The 19,301-nt window shown below is 48.1% G+C and overlaps 1 protein-coding gene across 1 annotated transcript in view; it reads left to right on the top strand.

Moving 5' to 3' along the window:
• Nucleotides 1-7,293: 7,293 nt before the first annotated feature.
• The window catches only part of LOC306736028 (ALK tyrosine kinase receptor-like), a gene marked incomplete at both ends in the record, with an annotated part of 325,018 nt that continues 313,010 nt past the window's right edge, over nucleotides 7,294-19,301 (top strand). Inside the window, 1 exon segment of the mRNA XM_079217608.1 lies at nucleotides 7,294-7,987. Within this exon segment, the coding sequence (XP_079073734.1) occupies nucleotides 7,294-7,987 (694 nt within the window).

Below are 19,301 nucleotides of genomic sequence, written 5' to 3'. Positions count from 1 at the left end.
AACAGGCAAAAGGATTGAAAAGAAAACGGCTGTGAAACTGTGAGAGAAGTGTAAGAGAGGCGGGTTGACAACTCTGGACGAACTTTTTTGATTTTATTTATTTATCGTGACAAAACCATCCCTCTCCGAGTCGCTGGACGGAGCCGGCTGTGAAGTACGGCGACCCGGCCGCTGGCTGTGGGACTCGGCTGCTGATTTATGAGGTTCACCACGCGCGTGAAAAGCTGCTCGAGGGGAGGGGGTCTTTGTAAGAACTTATCTGTGTGTCATTTATCACACCGCCACTCCCACACGACTTCCCCCGCCCCGCCTGCTCATGACCTGTGAGCTGGATACTAAACATTGGTTCAGATTAAATGGCCCTTAAAGCTGGTGGCTGTGCATTGTGGGTAATAGATATCCAGGCTCCGGTTCATTTTTTTACTGCACGAGGACTGAAAAGTGCGAACGAGTGATCAATCTGAAAGCAATTAAGTTTGCCTCGGCGGTCCGGCAAAATGGCTTTCAGAGCGCACGCTTCTTAATGAGATACAGCCACGCTGTTAACAGCGTGGCCGGCTCACGCGTCAGCCGTCTGCTTCTCTGTGGCTTTCATCCGGGTCACAGTTAAGCACATTAGTATCCGTTCATCGAAATTAATTTAGTGTGAAAAATTGGAACTCGAGCCACGGCGCTTTACTTTGGCTTCTGCACGTTGAAAATCAATTTGGCCGGCATTACCGATGGGCTTCCATCTGATATTAATGTGGTCTTGCTTCAGTGCAACGGTGACACCGCATCCACAGCCCAGAGGCCTCTGAGGCACCTGGAGAGCCCAGAGGCGCACGGGGATCAGCTCCACTCGAGACTCAGACCCTCCACTACCCTCCATACCTCACTACCCTCCATGCCTTCACTATCCTCCATGCCTCCACTACCCTCCATACCTCCACTACCCTCTATACCTCCACTACCCTCCATACCTCCACTACCCTCTATACCTCCACAACCCTCCATACCTCCACAACCCTCTATACCTCCACTACCCTCCATACCTCCACTACCCTCTATACCTCCACTACCCTCCATACCTCCACTACCCTCTATACCTCCACTACCCTCCACTACCCTCCATACCTCCACAACCCTCCATACCTCCACAACCCTCTATACCTCCACTACCCTCCATACCTCCACAACCCTCCATACCTCCACAACCTTCTATACCTCCACAACCCTCCATACCTCCACAACCCTCTATACCTCCACTACCCTCTATACCTCCACAACCCTCCATACCTCCACAACCCTCTATACCTCCACTACCCTCCATACCTCCACAACCCTCCATACCTCCACTACCCTTCACTACCCTCTATACCTCCACTACCCTCCACTACCCTTCACTACCCTCCATACCTCCACAACCCTCCATGCCTCCACTACCCTCCATGCCTCCACAACCCTCCATACCTCCACTACCCTCCATGCCTCCACTACCCTCCATGCCTCCACTACCCTCCATGCCTCCACTACCCTCCATACCTCCACTACCCTCCATACCTCCACTACCCTCCATACCTCTACTACCCTCCATACCTCCACAACCCTCCATACCTCCACTACCCTCCATACCTCTACTACCCTCCATACCTGCACTACCCTCCATACCTCCACTACCCTCCATACCTCCACTACCCTCCATACCTCCACAACCCTCCATACCTCCACAACCCTCCATACCTCCACTACCCTCCATACCTCCACTACCCTCCATACCTCCACTACCCTCCATACCTCCACTACCCTCCATACCTCCACAACCCTCCATACCTCCACTACCCTCCATACCTCTACTACCCTCCATACCTCCACTACCCTCCATACCTCCACTACCCTCCATACCTCCACTACCCTCCATACCTCCACTACCCTCCATACCTCTACTACCCTCCATACCTCCACAACCCTCCATACCTCCACAACCCTCCATACCTCCACTACCCTCCATACCTCTACTACCCTCCATACCTCCACAACCCTCCATACCTCCACAACCCTCCACTACCCTCCATACCTCCACTACCCTCCATACCTCCACTACCCTCCATACCTCCACTACCCTCTATACCTCCACTACCCTCCCAACAGCCCGTGCATAGAGAAAATGTCAGGCCGGCGTTGTGAGTACTGTGCGGCGAATTAGATATTGAATGTTCAGAAAGTTCAGACTGTGTCGCCGCTTCTCCTTCCCTGGATCAGGTTTATAGTTAGTGCTGGTTCAGGTTTATAGTTAGTGCTGGATCAGGTTCATAGTTAGGACTGGATCAGGTCTATAGTTAGTGCTGGATCAGGTTTATAGTTAGTGCTGGATCAGGTCTATAGTCAGTGCTGGATCAGGTTCATAGTTAGGACTGGTTCAGGTTCATAGGTAGGACTGGTTCAGGTCTATAGTTAGGACTGGATCAGGGTCATAGTTAGGACCGGATCAGGTTCATAGTTAGGACTGGATCAGGTCTATAGCTAGGACTGGATCAGGTCTATAGTTAGGACTGGATCAGGGTCATAGTTAGGACTGGATCAGGTCTATTGTTCGTGCTGGATCAGGTCTATAGTCAGGACTGGTTCAGGTTTATAGTTAGGACTGGATCAGGTCTATAGTTAGGACTGGTTCAGGTCTATAGTTAGACTGGTTCAGGTCTATAGTTAGACTGGTTCAGGTCTATAGTTAGACTGGTTCAGGTCTATAGTTAGACTGGTTCAGGTCTATAGTTAGACTGGTTTAGGTTTATAGTTAGGACTGGATCAGGTCTATAGTCAGGACTGGATCAGGTCTATAGTTAGGACTGGTTCAGGTATATAGTTAGGACTGGATCAGGTCTATAGTTAGGACTGGTTCAGGTCTATAGTTAGACTGGTTCAGGTCTATAGTTAGGACTGGATCAGGTTCATAGTTAGGACTGGTTTAGGTGTATAGCTAGGGCACATCTTAGGATACACTGAGCTCCTCTCTCCTCTCCTCTAGCTCCTTCTGTATGGATTCATGTTCCATTGCACATCACTAACTCTATTTCTTGGTGCTTTCTCTCCTCACAGGTTTGCATGGATCGTTGTTATTTCTTGACCCCGGTCCTGCCTGACACCACTGCTACTGTGATTATTATTAGTTGCATTTGTATTACTATTACTGATACCATTACTGCTTTTATAATCATTATTATTATACTAAATATACTGCTGCTATTGTTGGTAGTCGTGAGTCATGCCTACTCTGATTATATGAATAACTTCTGTCATGTTCATGTAATGTGCTGTAACTCTGTCAGGTTGTTCATTCTGTACATCTATCACACTGATAGAGGATCCTCCTCTGCTCTCTCAGGTGTCTTCCCTTCTTCCTGTACCGATGTGCAGGGCAGAGGATGTCGTACAGATTGTAAAGCCCTCTGAGGCAAATTTGTGATTTGGGACTGTACAAAATACATTGAATTGAATCACCTTCTCCGCCTATGAATAAAACTTGTCCTGAAAATGTTCAACGTGCCCAGATGTCGGGTGGAATGCATGATGAATAAACAAGAAGAAGAAGAAAATGTTCATCAATGTGCTTCTGGGTCCAATTTTCTGCCATAGCAGACACAGGCTGAAGATACTCGTCTACTGGACTGGGTTTTCATCTTCTACCTACACTGCAGGAATTTGCACGCTGGACGCTGTGTGTGTGTGTGTGTGTGTGTGTGTGTGTGCGTGTGTGTGCGTGTGTGTGTGCGTGTGTGTGTGTGTGTGTGTGTGTGTCAGGGGGAAGGAAGGAAAGGGACTAAGGACAACGCAGTCACAAACCTTGCGATGTTGAGCTTTTCGTCAGTGTTGAACATTAAAACCACATAAGCTCCATGCGCCCCCCGTCCCTGTTATCGGACAAAACAACAACAACAACAACAACGTTTCCTTAATTATCTCCGGAACCACCTCGTTGTTTAACTTCCTTTACATTGCTACGATACTGCAACCCTTGTGAGAAGAGACATGTGGTGTAAACAATAATTAAAGTAATTGTTAAGTTTATGTACTTAGGTAATCTCCATCAACTTCTACGGCGGACCGTAAGGTTTCACTAAATCCTGAATAAGAACCTTTACAAAGTCAGATTTCACTAACAAACACATCTCAGTAACTCTAGCTTTTTCTTTCTTCCTCCGTACACGTTTCCTGAACTCAAAGGCTTCCTGTTCATCTCACCTTTCTAAAACCATTTTTTTGGCATTAAGTAAAGTTTTGGCAAGTAATTTTGCAAATTTTTAACTGAACGACACCGTTTTTTGACTAACACTCCTTTGTACCACCGAAAGGCTTTGTTTTTGTGTGCAGATTCGGATTCTTTAGGTCCTAATCTTTCCAAAAAGGTGTGTTATTAGTAGGTGGGTGTTGTTAAGGCCCTGAACCATGGAGTTGGAAAAACTCGGGGGTCTACGGTTTCAAAAGGTTAATGCACCTGCGCCCGTGTGTATTTACATAAACCAATACTGCCTTGTCCAATCATGGCGAGAGAGTGCAAATTAAGAAAGCAAGTAAAGAAGAAGAGAAAAAAAAGAGAATAGAGATGAAATATAGCCTCCGAAAAGGACAGTTCCATTATTGGGAAGTAATTATGCAGGCACAAGGCAGTGATCAATCAATGAGAAATATATTAATAATTCCCCTACTACCGGTGCATCTCAATTAACCCTTAAACAGAACGGACTGCTTCCCATTTAGGAAAGAAAGAAAAAGAGTATTGCATTTGTAACACGAGCAAAGCGTCTCCCACCCAGACAAAGAGGAAGGATTGAATCACGCTTGAATACCACAGAGGGAAAAAGGGACTTAATCATCTTGTATAATGCCTTAATGTAATGGATCATAACATATCGGTTATGGAATTAATCTGCAGATGCTCTTCTTCAAAAGGAGTGTTTTGAGCCACGACAATGTGGTCTGTAACCAGACCAGGACGCTTGCAACCGATAACCGGAAAGACCCTTTTGTTGCTGAAGCCGTCAATGACGATATCAAACAGTCAATAAGATGTTTTTATTTTAAAGAAGTGTGAAATCCACGCACACACGAGAGGTCCCGGAGCAGAAGATAACTCCGCTGGTCGATGGGTCCACTAGTTTGTGAGATTAGCCGCGGACAGACGGACACACACACAACGGGACGCATGATCTCCACCAGGCGTAATTAAAAACAGCCGTTAGTGGCCTGATTAGTGGCAAAGAATGGGCTGGTAACGTGCAGATGCAAAACAAACGGGTTTCTTGGCATTAATAATGAATCCTGACCACCTGAGTATGTTTCTTATGGCTGGGACAAGAACCGTGCAGTCAGCAGGCTCTGGATGCCTGAAGCAGTTAAAGTAGCCATAACAATGAATACGGGATTAGGTCACAATAATACTGTACAGTGCATCTACTGTAGATGTAGTAGTTTGGGAGCGATGAATGGAGGAAGAACTGGGTGGTCAGCATGCAGCAAGCATTTATTATGTCTGGATTTGATCATCTTCTGCAGATTCTGACTCCAACCACACCATGGCTTGGTCACACAGGCGGCTGCAGGGTGGCCTTCCGGTTATTGGTCATTTCACGGAAATACAAGTGAATAAATGTCTTTTGTACATTTTGGCTGCTAAGAAAAATAAAATGGGTATGACCTCATCTCCAACTTTGTCTGCAACAAAAATATAAAAATCCAGATAAAAATCGGACTTGTATTCTCTGCTGTCTGACTTTAACTCTACGGCTCCTGACTCTGCGGTGTAGGACGTCTCCACATCAGCCTCCTCCACAGATACTCTGATGAGAGGTGAGACGTTCAGGGCAATTAGGAGGCATCACTGGATGTGTGAGTTACCATCGGCATGTGCTGACGCCATCTAGCGGGTGTCCTATCCGATCAACTTTTAGACACATGGAGAGGGAGAGAGAATGATGAGGGAGGGGAGGGAGGGGGGCAAATGATCATTTTCTGGCTCCCCCCCCCCCCAAACACTGCGCCCCTTGATTCCCAATTAAGGAAGTAGTTCTGTTGTGTGGCACATGAGCTGCCTCTTGCGCACCAGATAGAATAAGATCAAAACCTCCAACCCCATAAACACGGGCTGATGTTGCGCACACACGGAACGGGGGAGTGTGCGGCTCTAAATCCCATCCAATTTCCGGACACACACACGCGCACATAAAGGGGGGCTCTGTGATTCATTGAGAAATCACGACAGAGAGAGAGAGAGAGAGAGAGAGAGAGAGAGAGAGAGAGAGAGAGAGAGAGAGAGAGAGAGTAGACGAACTGTTGGTGATGTGCGCCGGGTCTGTGCTCCAATAAAGACACGGCACCATTACGGCTGCGCTCCAGACGCGTCCTCCCGCCGCAGAGCCCCATCACCGCCGCCACCCCGTCCCTGCGCAAGGGGAGCAGAACAGAAACGACTCGCGTTGACGTCAATAGAACTGACTTTTCTTCTTCTTCTCTTATTTCCCACCGCATGTGCTGGCATGACAGAGGCGAGCGGATCCGCCACTTTGTGACCCCAAACAAATGGGCACCGAACACATCAGCGGGGGCAATTAACCCGAGGCACGCGGCGTGAGGCGAGGGGGGTATCTTACAACTTTGATCGATGCTCTGCTGCTCCCACCAAAACAACATCGTTTGCGAGAGAGAGAGAGAGAGAGAGAGAGAGAGAGAGAGAGCGAGAGAGAGAGCGCGGCCCCGCATCCCGCTGTTGACAGAGAGACCACTTGTGCGCCGCCGTCACAACTGTGCCAAAGAGACAGGGAGTCTCTCTTTTTTTTTTTTGGAAGCCACCGGAGCGGAGCCGACCGGCATATCAATCAGCGGCCCGGGGGGCACCGGCGAGGAAAAGGCATTGTCTCAAAGGTGTGTGCGTGCGTGCGTGCGCGCGTGCGCGCGTGTGTGCGTGTGTGTGTGTGTGTGTGTGTGTGTGTGTGTGTGCGTGTGGACCAGAGAGCGGGAGATGGCACTCTTCCCTTTTGAAGCGGGGTGGACAGCAACAGTCAGTGGCGAGCAAATGTAAAAAAAAAGAAAAGAAAAGAAGAAACAGTTCCCTCCGTCTTGCCGCGGGTGCGCACCGGCGAGGAGGCGCACGAGACCCGCAGGATCATCGATCCGCACTTTGAGATCTTGCGCTGCTGCTGCTGCCTGTGTGCCGAGAGCAGACGGAGAGGAGACGGCGAGGCGGCGGGATTACCGGGCGCTTCTTCTCCCATTTAAAACAAACGAGATTTTTTGTTTTCTTCTCCTCCATCTATTTGAACCATGAACGCCAGGATATTGTTTTCGCTCGTTTGTTCTGCGGCATTTCTCGCCGGGCTGCAGAGCGCCTCCGCGGGGATGGATCTCCCCACCGCCGACTTCGGCTACGTTAACGGGGGCGGCGGCACCAGCGGGGAAACCGGGAGCAAGCGGGACTCGAACCAAACCCTGAACTCCAGGCTCAAGAGGAAAACCTTGGCGGTGGATTTTGCGGTCCCCTCTCTGTTGCGCTATTACCTGGCGGAGTTCATAAAGAGACCCCTGAACGGGGACTGCCAGACTTTCAGCGGGTGCTACGCGGTGCGCGCCAACTTGAAGATGCACTGCGTCCCCCTGCAGAAGACCATGTCCACCTTCGCCGAGTCCGCGTCCAGGAACGCGTCCGCCGAGCGGCCGCTGTCCAAAGTTCTGAAACTGGGCTTGACGAAAGCCAGCAGGAACCAAGTCGTGGTGGAAATAGGAGAGGATCTAGTGCGGACCGGGTGCGGGGGGTTGTCCGTGCACGAGGAGGCCCGCGCGCTCGACCTGGAAATGGACCTCACAACTATTCTGGAGTGGTGGCTCGGCGCGGATGGGGGCCGGCTCAGGGTCCGGCTCATGCCCGAGAAAAAGGCGCAGGTGCCCGGGATGGAGGACCGCTACACCGCGGCCATACGCGCCGCGGACCCGCGCCTCTCCTTCCAGATATCCTCCAGGGGTGAGTTTGGATTTAATTAATGAATTCATTATTAATTAATGTATTGTCCTAACTCTCCCCCTCCCTTCAACGCTCTCTCTCGCCCACGTTCACATGCACACACGTGCGCGTTCATGCAGAGACTCAGCAGTGGTGCCATCAAGTTGCTCCGTCACGGTTGGGGGGGGGGGGGGGGGGGGGGCTGTGATTCCATTTGATTTCAAACTGATTTGTTTTATACGTTGTGTGTCTAAAGATGCGCGTGCTGCTTCCATGGTGCGTGTGTGTGTGTGTGTGTGTGTGTGTGTGTGTGTGTGTGTGTGTGTGTGTGTGTGTGTGTGTGTGTGTGTGTGTGTGTGTGTCTGTGTGTGAGGAAGAGAAAATAACACTCCATGCATTTTTAGGTCTGTTGCTCTCCAGACTGCCGTTTCATTATTGATGCCCACAGCGGCGCGCGCAGAGACGCGCTGCATGTTGAGTTCATTCCCCCAAACTCTTTTGATTTTTATTTAGTTTCCAGTCGGGCTCCACGCTGAGTTTCCGCGCAGCATCTTCAGAGGCTGGTTGATCAGTTCCGAAGTGCCAATAATGGTTTCACCTGAAGGGCTTGGCACGAGGTCTGTCTGCGCGATGACATCACAGCCGTTGGGTTCCTCATCACCTTCTTCCTCAAGAGGGAAGTGCTGGACATTTCAAAAGAATATGTTTTGATTTGGCACAAATTAAGAGAGAGAGAGAGAGAGAGAGAGAGAGAGAGAGAGAGAGAGAGAGAGAGAGACTCGCGGGGTTCTTCCCTCGTCTTCTCTGCATCGTCACAATCAGTGTCATTGCTTAATCACTTTGATGAGGGGGGCTGGCCCATTACAAAAATAAAAATATAAAATGCAACAGAGACGGCAGCTCATTTTATTACAATGTGTGTTTTTTGGGGTGCATTTCATTCATGTTTCTGATGATAGCATAACAGAAGCCCTGCAGCTCCCAGCAGGCATTCCAACAACACAGCTCGGTGGGAAGCCAGCTGGGGATGTGGCATTGTTTTGAGTTATTTTTTCTTTCTGGTCATGTCCACCATGAAGGAGGAACTCTTTAGCAAACCACTGAACCCTGAAGCGGCCCAGTGGAGCTGACTGGGTGTCGCTCTGGGAAACAACATGCAGGTGTTTTACTTTGTCTACTTGTGTCTGTAGATGTCTGCTAAACTCCCCAAACACATTTGCATAACATATCAGAAAACCTATTATACAAAAAACACATGTTTTAATGAAAGTAATCGACTGGGGACGTTTCATGGTGATTGCCATAAGATCCTTTTTTTTAATCCTATTATGTATAGTGACATTTTGACAATACATATCTTTAATGCTGTCTCCGTGAGCCAGACATCTCCAGTAGCACTGACACACACTGAAGTTTCCACTTTCATTCCTATCTGTATTCTGAAAGTTTTTTCTCAGGGGTTTGTTCATATATCATTCATAACCTGGTCTGTAGAACATTTCATTCCTAAAAACTTGGCAAAAATCGACATTTCTTATGACTTTTGGAAGTATTTTCTGAATGTATGGAGTGATACCAAGAGATATTGAATGTTCCCGCAATGAAAACACGTTGACTCTAACATGTCAACACAGAATGTATCCGATGTTCACATTTCTGTTCATGGAAATATATGCAAATGAGGCACTGTGCTCATTTGCATACCAAAACACAACATTTCAGAAAGTTTGTAATACAACAAAACTATTGATGTGAGTAAACATGTGGGGAGGATTCATGGTCATATCTCTGAGTTACATTGTGTTACCTGCTGGTTGTCTCTGGGACACAATGGATCAACCCAGCTGGGTGAGTGTGGGCGGGTGGGAAGCCAGCAGGGGATGCGCCTCTCAGTGGGATCATCTGTGTCGTCCTAGAGGGAAGTTTCTTTTTGTCGTTTAACTTGGAGCCTTTGCGGTGAGTGAAATGATGTACATACAGGGAGAGGGCTGTGTTGGATGAGAAGCGGACGCAGTCACAGTGACTCACTTCTTCAGCCTCAGAGTTCGGCAGTTTAGCCGTCGCAGTTTTGTCTTTTAGGCCGTCGGCATCTTGTTCTTCTTTTTTTGTAATCAGAAGTTACAGTTAACTTTCATGAGCGGTAAACACACTGTCGAAAGTTGTCAGACAAAACACGGACAACAGTGTGTTCAACGCCTTGGTAGCAACCTGTCAATCACCTGTAGCCCCGCCCTAAAGCATCCCCTGTATTATGGTCTGTTTGACTCTAAATGACCATCATTCACTAAATGAACATCATGCTGTATTGAAGAAGACTTGAAACTAGAGATTGAGACATAAACTCATGTTTACAATGTTTACTGAGGGAATACATCAAGAGAAGTAGAGTCACTTATATAGACTTCTATACAACCAAAGGAGTCACCCCCTGGTGGTCAGGAGAGAGAATGCAGCTTTAACACATGAAGCATAGACTTCTATACAACCAGAGGAGTCGCCCCCTGGTGGACAGTAGAGAAAATGCAGGTTTGAGGTGCTTCTGCATTGCTTCGCTCTTCAGGCCCGCAGGTTGACGCCTGGTGGTGCAGCAGTTGTGGTCAGAGATGGGAAATGCGAGGCAAAATAAAATTCAAGACAATTTCAAAGGCAGCTCTATAAATGATCCAACCTTCAAACCATGGGTCTGATATGTTTCAAGAGAAACACAGGGAGAAGATGAGAAGTTATTTTAACTTCATGCCTGATTGCACACTATCCTGTTACAGTATGCGACTCTGAGAGTCCACGATCATTTCTCTCACTTCACATCTCCTCCATCCTTCATCCTCACACAACCCCCAGAAACGGATCAAGTCTTTAATCATCGCAGACGCCGGCTGCTCGAAGGAGCAAGGCGAGTCCCTGAAGGCAGCATGGAAATACTGTAAAAGGGCATCCGCTCATTGGGAGCCTGCTCTGATGGAGGGCAGCCTCTAACCGCCCAACGATGAGGACGAGACAAAACAGCATTCCTAGAAGAAAATGGAGGAAGCAGTCTCTCTGTGTATTTCTGAATACATTAGGACACACACACACACACACACACACACACACACACACACATACATGTAATCCATACTCCCCCCCCCTCCAACGCGTGTCATCTCGCTCCATCAGCTCCATCACACCTGCAGGTCGGCCCCTGTTTGGCATGTTCCTGTGTAACTAGTGCCGGCAGGTGTGATAAAGAGTTGACCTCTACGTTATTGACCTCTGTTATGTTCGCCAAAACGCTGCCATTAATAGGCTGCGGAAGAATCGTTAAAACAATGTAATTATCGGTCTGTCTTGCCAATGTTTGGCCTCCTCAGCCGGGCTCTGAATGCAACACACACACACACACACACACACACACACACACACACACACACACACACACACACACACACAGCGTGAGGGAGCGACAGAGCGAGGGTTGGCTTCGTTCTTTCATACCAACTTATTGCCGAATAGTTGACTTTTTCTTTAAATTGAGTTATTTTTTATCCCCCCCAAAAAAGATAGACTTTCAAGTTATTTCATCATTATTCATCATGACTGTTTTAAATGATTAACATTATTTAAACTAAATTAATTACATGGTGGACCAGTTGCTGTCATTCTGTTTGTGCCTTGATGCCAGTGGAGATAAGGGACCCGATCTGAACGTGAGTCATAATCATCCATCAGCCAATACATTGTTCCAGCCAGTAGATGCTAAACGGGGTCCAGCTTCTAAAAAGGTGAATAGCTTTCCTTGGTCACATAGTAAACTGAGTATCAGTGGGTCTTTGGCTGTTCAGGCTAAACAGGACACTGGCTTTCTCTTTGAGTTCAAAGCATGAATTGACGAATCAATAAAATAATCACGAGTTTAATGAAGGACTATAATAACCTTTAGCTGCAGCGTCCGGTCGATGGTTTCCGTGGCATCGTTCACGTGCAGAGCTTCGGTGACATTGTGCCGCCAGTGTTTCAGTGGATAGAGTTGACCTATGAAAAGCCTCTAATTAGAGTGGAGGGGACTAACGATCATTTTCCTTCTGTAGGTTATTTTACAGAATTATCGGTGGAATCGTTCCGTGTTTAAACGCCAAAAATATCCATTAAAAGCATGAGGTGACATCTTAAAATCAAAAAATAGAAAAAGTCAAAAAGATTTTTAAATGACATGAAACAGCGAAACAGATCCAAACATTGTAGAGGGGATACAAGCGAATGTTTGCTGCATAATTATTATCAAAAATCTTTAATTATGCGATTAAATAATGAAGAAGCGGATTGTTATGACTTGATATCCTTCACACGGAACCTTTTCTCTCAGCGTTTCCACATTTGTGGATTCAGATTCTCTCAAGAGGGAAGAGTTCAGGTGTGGCGAAGTTGCAGTGGTATCATGAGAGTGTGTGTGTGTGTGTGTGTGTGTGTGTGTGTGTGTAACAGCTTTAACGACGCGGTGCACCTGTTGACCTTTCATTTACTTTGCCCAGGTGGAAGGCTGCAGAGCCCTCGGGGGAAGCAAGGAATGACATGACATTGCGACTGAGTGCGTGGACTCGTGGTAATCAATGACCCCCCTGACGTTCAAAGCTTGTATCCGTCAGCCGCTAATGGGAAAATCCATAGGAAGTCACAGTGACATGCCACTTTATTATTTATGCATTTCTATGATCGATTCGCTCCATTCGCGACACCCCGACTCCCTCCGCTCCCCGGCGGCCCCGGAGCCGCTGATCGATTACGCGGGGCGCAGCGGGGCGCAGCGGGGCGCGGTAAAGCGCTCTTGTCCCGCGTTAGCCGCTAACCGGGGGCCCGAGGGCCCGGGGTTCCCCGTCTGTCAAGGGCTGAGATGAGCGCCGCTGAGAGGATCTCTGATTGATTCGTTTCTTTTTCTTTATGAATGTGAATGATGATACCTTCAACATCCAGACCTCATTACTGCCTGCAAACTGTCACTTTGGAGTTCAGGAAAACAGCAGTTTTTTCTCGGCGTAAAAAAAAAAAAGATAATGAGATGACCCCTGAACCCTCTGAGATTCGTTCAGACTCAGCACGGTCACATTCAACATGGCTGCCGTCGGCCTAATGAGACGGCTGACTCCTCTGGACTCGGAGGGAATGAGGGAAATCATTTATTTGGCTGCTGGAAAATGCACCCGGCCCTCACGTTAGTTGGCTCCGTCTCAAGAGCTCGGAAGGAGAGGGCGGTGTGTGTGTGTGTGTGTGTGTGTGTGTGTGTGTGTGTGTGTGTGTGTGTGTGTGTGTGTGTGTGAGGGAGCTAGCGCAACTGTTGCACAAAAAAGACAAGCTGTTAGCATTCTGTAGCGGCCACACTTCACAATAAACTGTGGAAACGCAGAGCTTGCCAAATTGTGAGCTCAGCGGATAAACACTTCAACGAGGCGAGCGGCAGCTCGTCCTACCTGATGCTCGTGTCGGCGTCTTGTAAATTAGCGGCTAGTCAAGGTGACTCTTTCTTTCTTTTTCCACTTCTTATTCGACACTGTCTTTTTCTCCCTTCTGTTCCCAAGATGTGTGTGTGTGTGTGTTTTTTATTGATGCCACTTTTCTTATATACCTAAAAAATAAAATCTGCAAGCTGCCTGTTTGATTAATGGCGGCGCTTCACGAGGCCCCGGCCCCAGAGTTCAGCTCAGAGCGGCGCCGCTACAGGAGCCGCCGCGAGATGCTCCACTTCCATAATGAGAGAAATAAATACTTTTCTGGAAGTTTTTCCCTATTTTGTACCCGTTTGCCACACAGGCCCAACTTAGCTCTTGTCTAACTTGTTTTCGTCAGCGTGATGTGTCACCTTTTGTTAAATAGAAGAAGTACACAAGGTGGATGTATACAAGGGGGACCAAACTATCTAGTACACTTACAGTCAGATCCCCTGTACTTGTCAACACTTCCCAACCAATCAATTTCTGCTGAGTCAGCACACTGACTCTTTTGTTTGTGTGTGTGTGTGTGTGTGTGTGTGTGGGGGGTGGGGGGGGGGGTGGGGGGGGGGGGTACCTCTTCTAAATGTGCACGTGGCACCTATTCACCTCAATGACAGTTCAATGCAGTTAACTGGTTGCAGCCCTTGACTGTAACGACTCATATGTGTGTGAAGCATTTCTGCTTCACACACTTCTGCACATTCCAAACATGTCCCACATACCAGTGTTTTCTGAGAAGTCTTAATATTTAACGAGAAAAAAAAGTGCAGCTCACAACTGGCCTCCCTCCTCTTGACGCTGACAGTCCTGTAATAGTATAATGGCATGACTCAATTCTCTAAATCTCTGATTTATTTGGATTATTTAACAGGTATTTCTCCGTCTCTTTTTCCTACTAATTTGCGGCTCTATTAGGTAAACTTTTTATTTTAGAAAATTATTGTGAGGGTTCTACTGAATTCAACCTTCCTTGTGCCGGTTTGCATTAAATATAAACAGTTTTTGAATACCCACGTATGTATTTGGCATCACAAAAAGGTTGAGCGTAAATCCACCATCGGCGAATGCGGTTTCCGCACGACGACGCGTTAAAAGGACGAATGCTTATTTAACAACATTAAGTTCAGTATTGTATGACCTCTCTGCCCCACTTGTAGCGGCGTAGAAAAAAACAAGCTAATAACCATATTTGTTTATTGACATGACAGCCGCAGGCCCGTATGCAAGTCATCTTCTGACTGCCACTGATCTTTCTTTCATAATTGCTGTGCACGATGCATTCAGGGTCTCCTCCAAATGAAACGAGGTCTCTGCAGCCAGCTGTGCTTCCTGCTGCCTGTGTCCTCGCTCCCCACCGGCTTCCTGTCACCGAACGAGGAAGAGGAGGGAAGGGGAAGTGGAGGAGAGCCTTTAGTCTCAGAAAGTCGGATCTGAATTTAAATTCGCGTAACATCAGAAAAATGACACAATGGAGATATATGAAGCTGATAGAGGCTTCGCATCTCTTTGACTTTAACGCCTGCACCACATAGATTGTCTCGTTCATATTGGTTGTGCAGATATTTCACTTTAATCTTTTCAGCAGCAGAACAAGCAAAGAAATTGTGCAACATTTGCCAGCAGCATCCATTTTGAATGGTGTTTCCTGTCATCCTATGAACACAATACCAATTCATATTCATATTTGGCTTCACTTCCTGTGTCACATTCAGTCTCATTAGAATAAACCGGCCGCACATCTCAGTGTCTCCACCCACGAATTGAGAACTACCTTTGAAAGGTGCAGTGTATTATGTATTATGTATTGTGTATTATGTATTATGTATTGTGTATTATGTATGCAGCCAATCTACCAATCTGAGCAGACTGGGCTTTTGGGGGGAAATGGGTCTTTAAGGGACAGGCGCTAAAACGGAGCGTTTCGGACAGAGGGTTGAGACAGACAGCATTACGAACATCATGTGTTTTTTGAACATTGAAGTATAAAACACAAGCAAGAACCTGACGGTGATCCCGATGCGTCTCCTTTAAGAAAAGTTTGTAGGAAACCAAAGCAGTGTTCCAGAAATAAAAGCGGATGAGACACTGCAGAGTTGGGTGGTAACACTTTCCGAGTTCACCACTAAAAGTGACCCCTTTCACAATTTAATTGAGTATAATGTAAAAATGATGATTAGTGCAGCTTTAATGAGCACGATAGATCGGAGTGTTCTATTTCCTGAGGTCCTGGAGGACGACTTCCAAGCTTTTTTCCTTTTAATTTCTTGCAATTTTCAAATAAGGCGGCAGCATGAAGAAACGGAGCATGTATAAAAAAAGAAAAGAAAGGGGAACCATTTTAAGGACAGCGTAACACACCCGTTGTCTTTCCAGTCCAGTGAAGCGCTGCCGCTAAGCCTTTCCTCCGTTCTCGGCTGTTCACACGCCTTAAGCCAAGCTCACATTTGAGCTACATCAAACCGGCGCCCGTGACGCTAACCAGTGAGCACGGGGCAGCAGACGGGAACGCAGATAGTCTGGGAAAAATAAATAAAAATATAACTCCCAACATCCACCTGGAGTTAAAAAGACATTAACAGATGTGCCGTGCACACGAAGCCCAGGCCTCCCTCCAGGAGCCGCAGTGCTCTCAGGCCACGTCCCCAGCGCCCTTAATGGTCCGTAATGGGATTGTTGAAGAGCGGCAGCAGCATCCTCATCACAGGACAAAACCCACTTCATGGGATGTGATTGCGCCATGAAAAGGGGCGTGGAAGAGCCGCTTCTCTCTGAACCCGGTTATCCCTCCACGTCCCGCCCGCCCGTCTGCCTGGAGGAGGCCGAACCAACAGCAATGAAGCGTTGCTGTTTGCAGATTCTTCTTACGGAGCGTTCCCAGGCATTCGGCTGTTTTAAGGTGTTGCAAAATGACCAGTTTGAAAAGGCAAAATGTGTGTCGGCGAGGGCGCTCACAGACAAAAAGGTGAAGAGGCGGAGCAGCGGCGCCTCGAGAGACAGCGTTTTTGGGGGGATGGAGGCACAGATTTCTTCGCCCTCCGGTGTTTTCAACTCCCCCAACGCCTTCAGGCGGCTTATCTTCTCAGCTGGAGCGCAGACGAGTGGAGGAGGAAAAGAAGGTCTGATGAAGTCTCAACTTCAGGGCTTTTCTCTTGAGCTGTGCTCCCGGGGTTACAAAGAGGGGTTCCAGTCCAGCTTTGTGAAGCAACAGTCGCTCACCAGATTAAAGCGAGGGTCGGCAATCTGGAGAAAGTGCCGACATCGTCTTTTTTCCCCCAACAATAAACTTGATGATCAAGTGAGCTCAAGTTTTTGATAAAAAAAAGAAGAAAAAAGTGTTGGATAAAGCTAAAACAAACACGGTCCAAAAAGGGGTAGAAAATAGTGCGTACTAGTACCAGTGAAATGATTCGATTGTCAATACCTTACCAGATACCAGCAACAGTTTGTATTCAGGGTTTCACCTAAAACTAAATAATTTGACTCCAGAGGATTTTGAACATAATTATTTAAAGACCCCTGACTTTATGGAAGTGCAACACTTTTAGTAGATCACATTCAACAGCTTTTTAATTGGGGCAGAGCTTTGCTCTAAAAATGACATATGTTTGACATTTGGCATCATTTATTTTAAGCTCGGTCCTCTGTATGACTTCATGTAGATGTTCCCTCTCCTGTTAGCATGCTCCTCACCGCCCTGCTAACCTTCAGCTTCGTAGCTCTGGCATTGTTAACCAATCGGATCCATTTGTGTGTCTGCTTTCATTGCCTTGTGTTTATTTTCTACATTTTCTGAATGCATTTGAGTTCCATATCAGCACTAACTCTTGAACGTGGGTCCCACGCTGGCAATCGGGCATCATTTGCCGAAACTGAAAACACGAGAGTGCAGGTTCATCATTTTTTTTTTGTCCGTTGAATCAATTTGCAATTTATTTTTGTGAGTCTAACTTTTCACGCCACAGCGTAACAACGTAATGTTACACTGACTGTACCAGCAATATGTTTATAAATCTAATACAACAAATATTACACATTTATATATTTTGGGGTGCATGTTTCTTTTCATAATTTATGATGTAATTTCCACTGACCGCAAGAACCATTTGCAAAATGGTTGTCAATGGCAACCTGGCAACTGTGGAGCCCTGCTCTTGTTGCATGGAGAGGTTTTAATCCATTTTCCTTCCCCGTCCTCTCCGTAGGTGTTGATCCCCAACGGGGCGCTGACCTTCACACAGAACCCTCGCCGTGTGAAGGTCAGCGCCACCGTGCTCTTGGGTCGTGACTTAGTTTTAAACGGTGGACGTCCGCAATGTGTTTAATAATGAAATGGGCCGCACTCATGTGTGAACGGCCATGTGCGTCCCGGTGTGTGTGCACATGTGTGTGTGCTCGTGTCAGGCAGCACTCCTCCTCCTCCTCCTCCTCCTCCTCCTCCTCTCCGAGTGAGCCAACAGCTAGCACCACATCAGCGCTGCAGCATGGGAGAGATACACCACCAAAAAAACAGCACCTCTGATTTTTTGTTCTTACTTTGTTGCTCCGTGCCAGCTGGACGGCGTCTTGCTGACCTTGCACAGAGTCTATGAAATCAAGCCCGACCCTGGCGCCCACACACACACACACACACACACACACACACACACACACCTTGTCTCTGTGTACTAATACAGCCTGACCTTGGCGCTTGTTCTTTCAGCGCTAAGTAGTAAAAGAGCACCGGGTCAGAGGCGCCGGGAGGGAGCGGACCGGTTCACGCGCCGGCCGGAGCCGCTTGTGGATTTGAGTTTTGCTTGTCGGGAACGGGGAAGGTATTGCTGACCTGCACACACGCCTATGATAAGACCCCCTCTCTCTTTACTCCAGAAAGGAATTAGCCGCGATGGCTTGGGAGCAAGGTGCCGCAGTGAATCATGAGTGGAAACCAGCAGAGGTTTCCCACTCCTGTCCAAAGATGGCCGCTTCTGCCTTTTGGCTGCGTGCATCTCTGAAGTAGACACAAGCTGGCTGTGCTACCCAGATGCTGAGGGATTGTTTTGCTACGTAGCCACATGCAGTCACATCCTGATTCAGCAAACACAGAGAAAAGGGGCAGACCCTTTTTATTCCCTTCCACAGTCTGGGAGCCGGTAACGTGGAGCGCGTCGCGGGGCGATATGGGACACTCGAGGGCGAGTGGGTGTCAGGGTTAGTGAAAGGGCCGATGTGTAATCTCACCGCAGAAACACACAACTCCACCTCTCAATCTGGCCGACGCGCTCTAAAGAAAAGCCTGACTCCACTGTCATGTACTCCCGATGCCACGCTTCCAGTTTCCACGGGAGGCGAAGCGGCTGACTGACAAGTATGAGGGGGGGCTTTATTATCTGTCACCTGGCAGGCGGTTCATTATTAAACTGCTTGGCTATCACAGGAAGAAGATGGTGACTGCGGCTGCCTTGAGGCCAGCAGTAAAGAATGAGAGAGAGAGAGAGACGGGCTTTGGGGCAGATTATGTAAAGGTTACGGAGTGAACTTGGACACAGTCACGTCTCTGTCACCGCCATGTGGCGAGCTGCAACACGACGGCACACGGGAGATCAGCGTCGGTATCGCTCCAACAACTCTTCTCCTTCTCGGTGCGGGGTGGCGTGGGAGGGCGTGGGGGGGCGTGGGGGGGGCGTGGGGGGGCGTGGGGGGGGCGTGGGGGGTGCGTGGGGGGGGGGGGGGGGGGGGGGGTAAATGAAGCAAGTGGCTGGCGTTGTGTGGCGGCTTTGACACGGTCCCACAGCGGCGCTCATGAGGTCAGGGCGGGCGGGAGAGACCAACTAGAGCTAATGACACAGGGGGGCTGACAGGTTCCCTTTATTTTGCCCCAGGCACTTAGCCAATAG

The sequence above is a fragment of the Taurulus bubalis genome, assembly GCF_910589615.1.
Source record: "Taurulus bubalis genome assembly, chromosome: 4".
NCBI classification, from domain to species: domain Eukaryota; kingdom Metazoa; phylum Chordata; class Actinopteri; order Perciformes; family Cottidae; genus Taurulus; species Taurulus bubalis.
The sequence above is the reverse complement of the archived record's forward strand: the minus strand, read 5'-3'. Positions and strand labels throughout refer to the sequence as shown.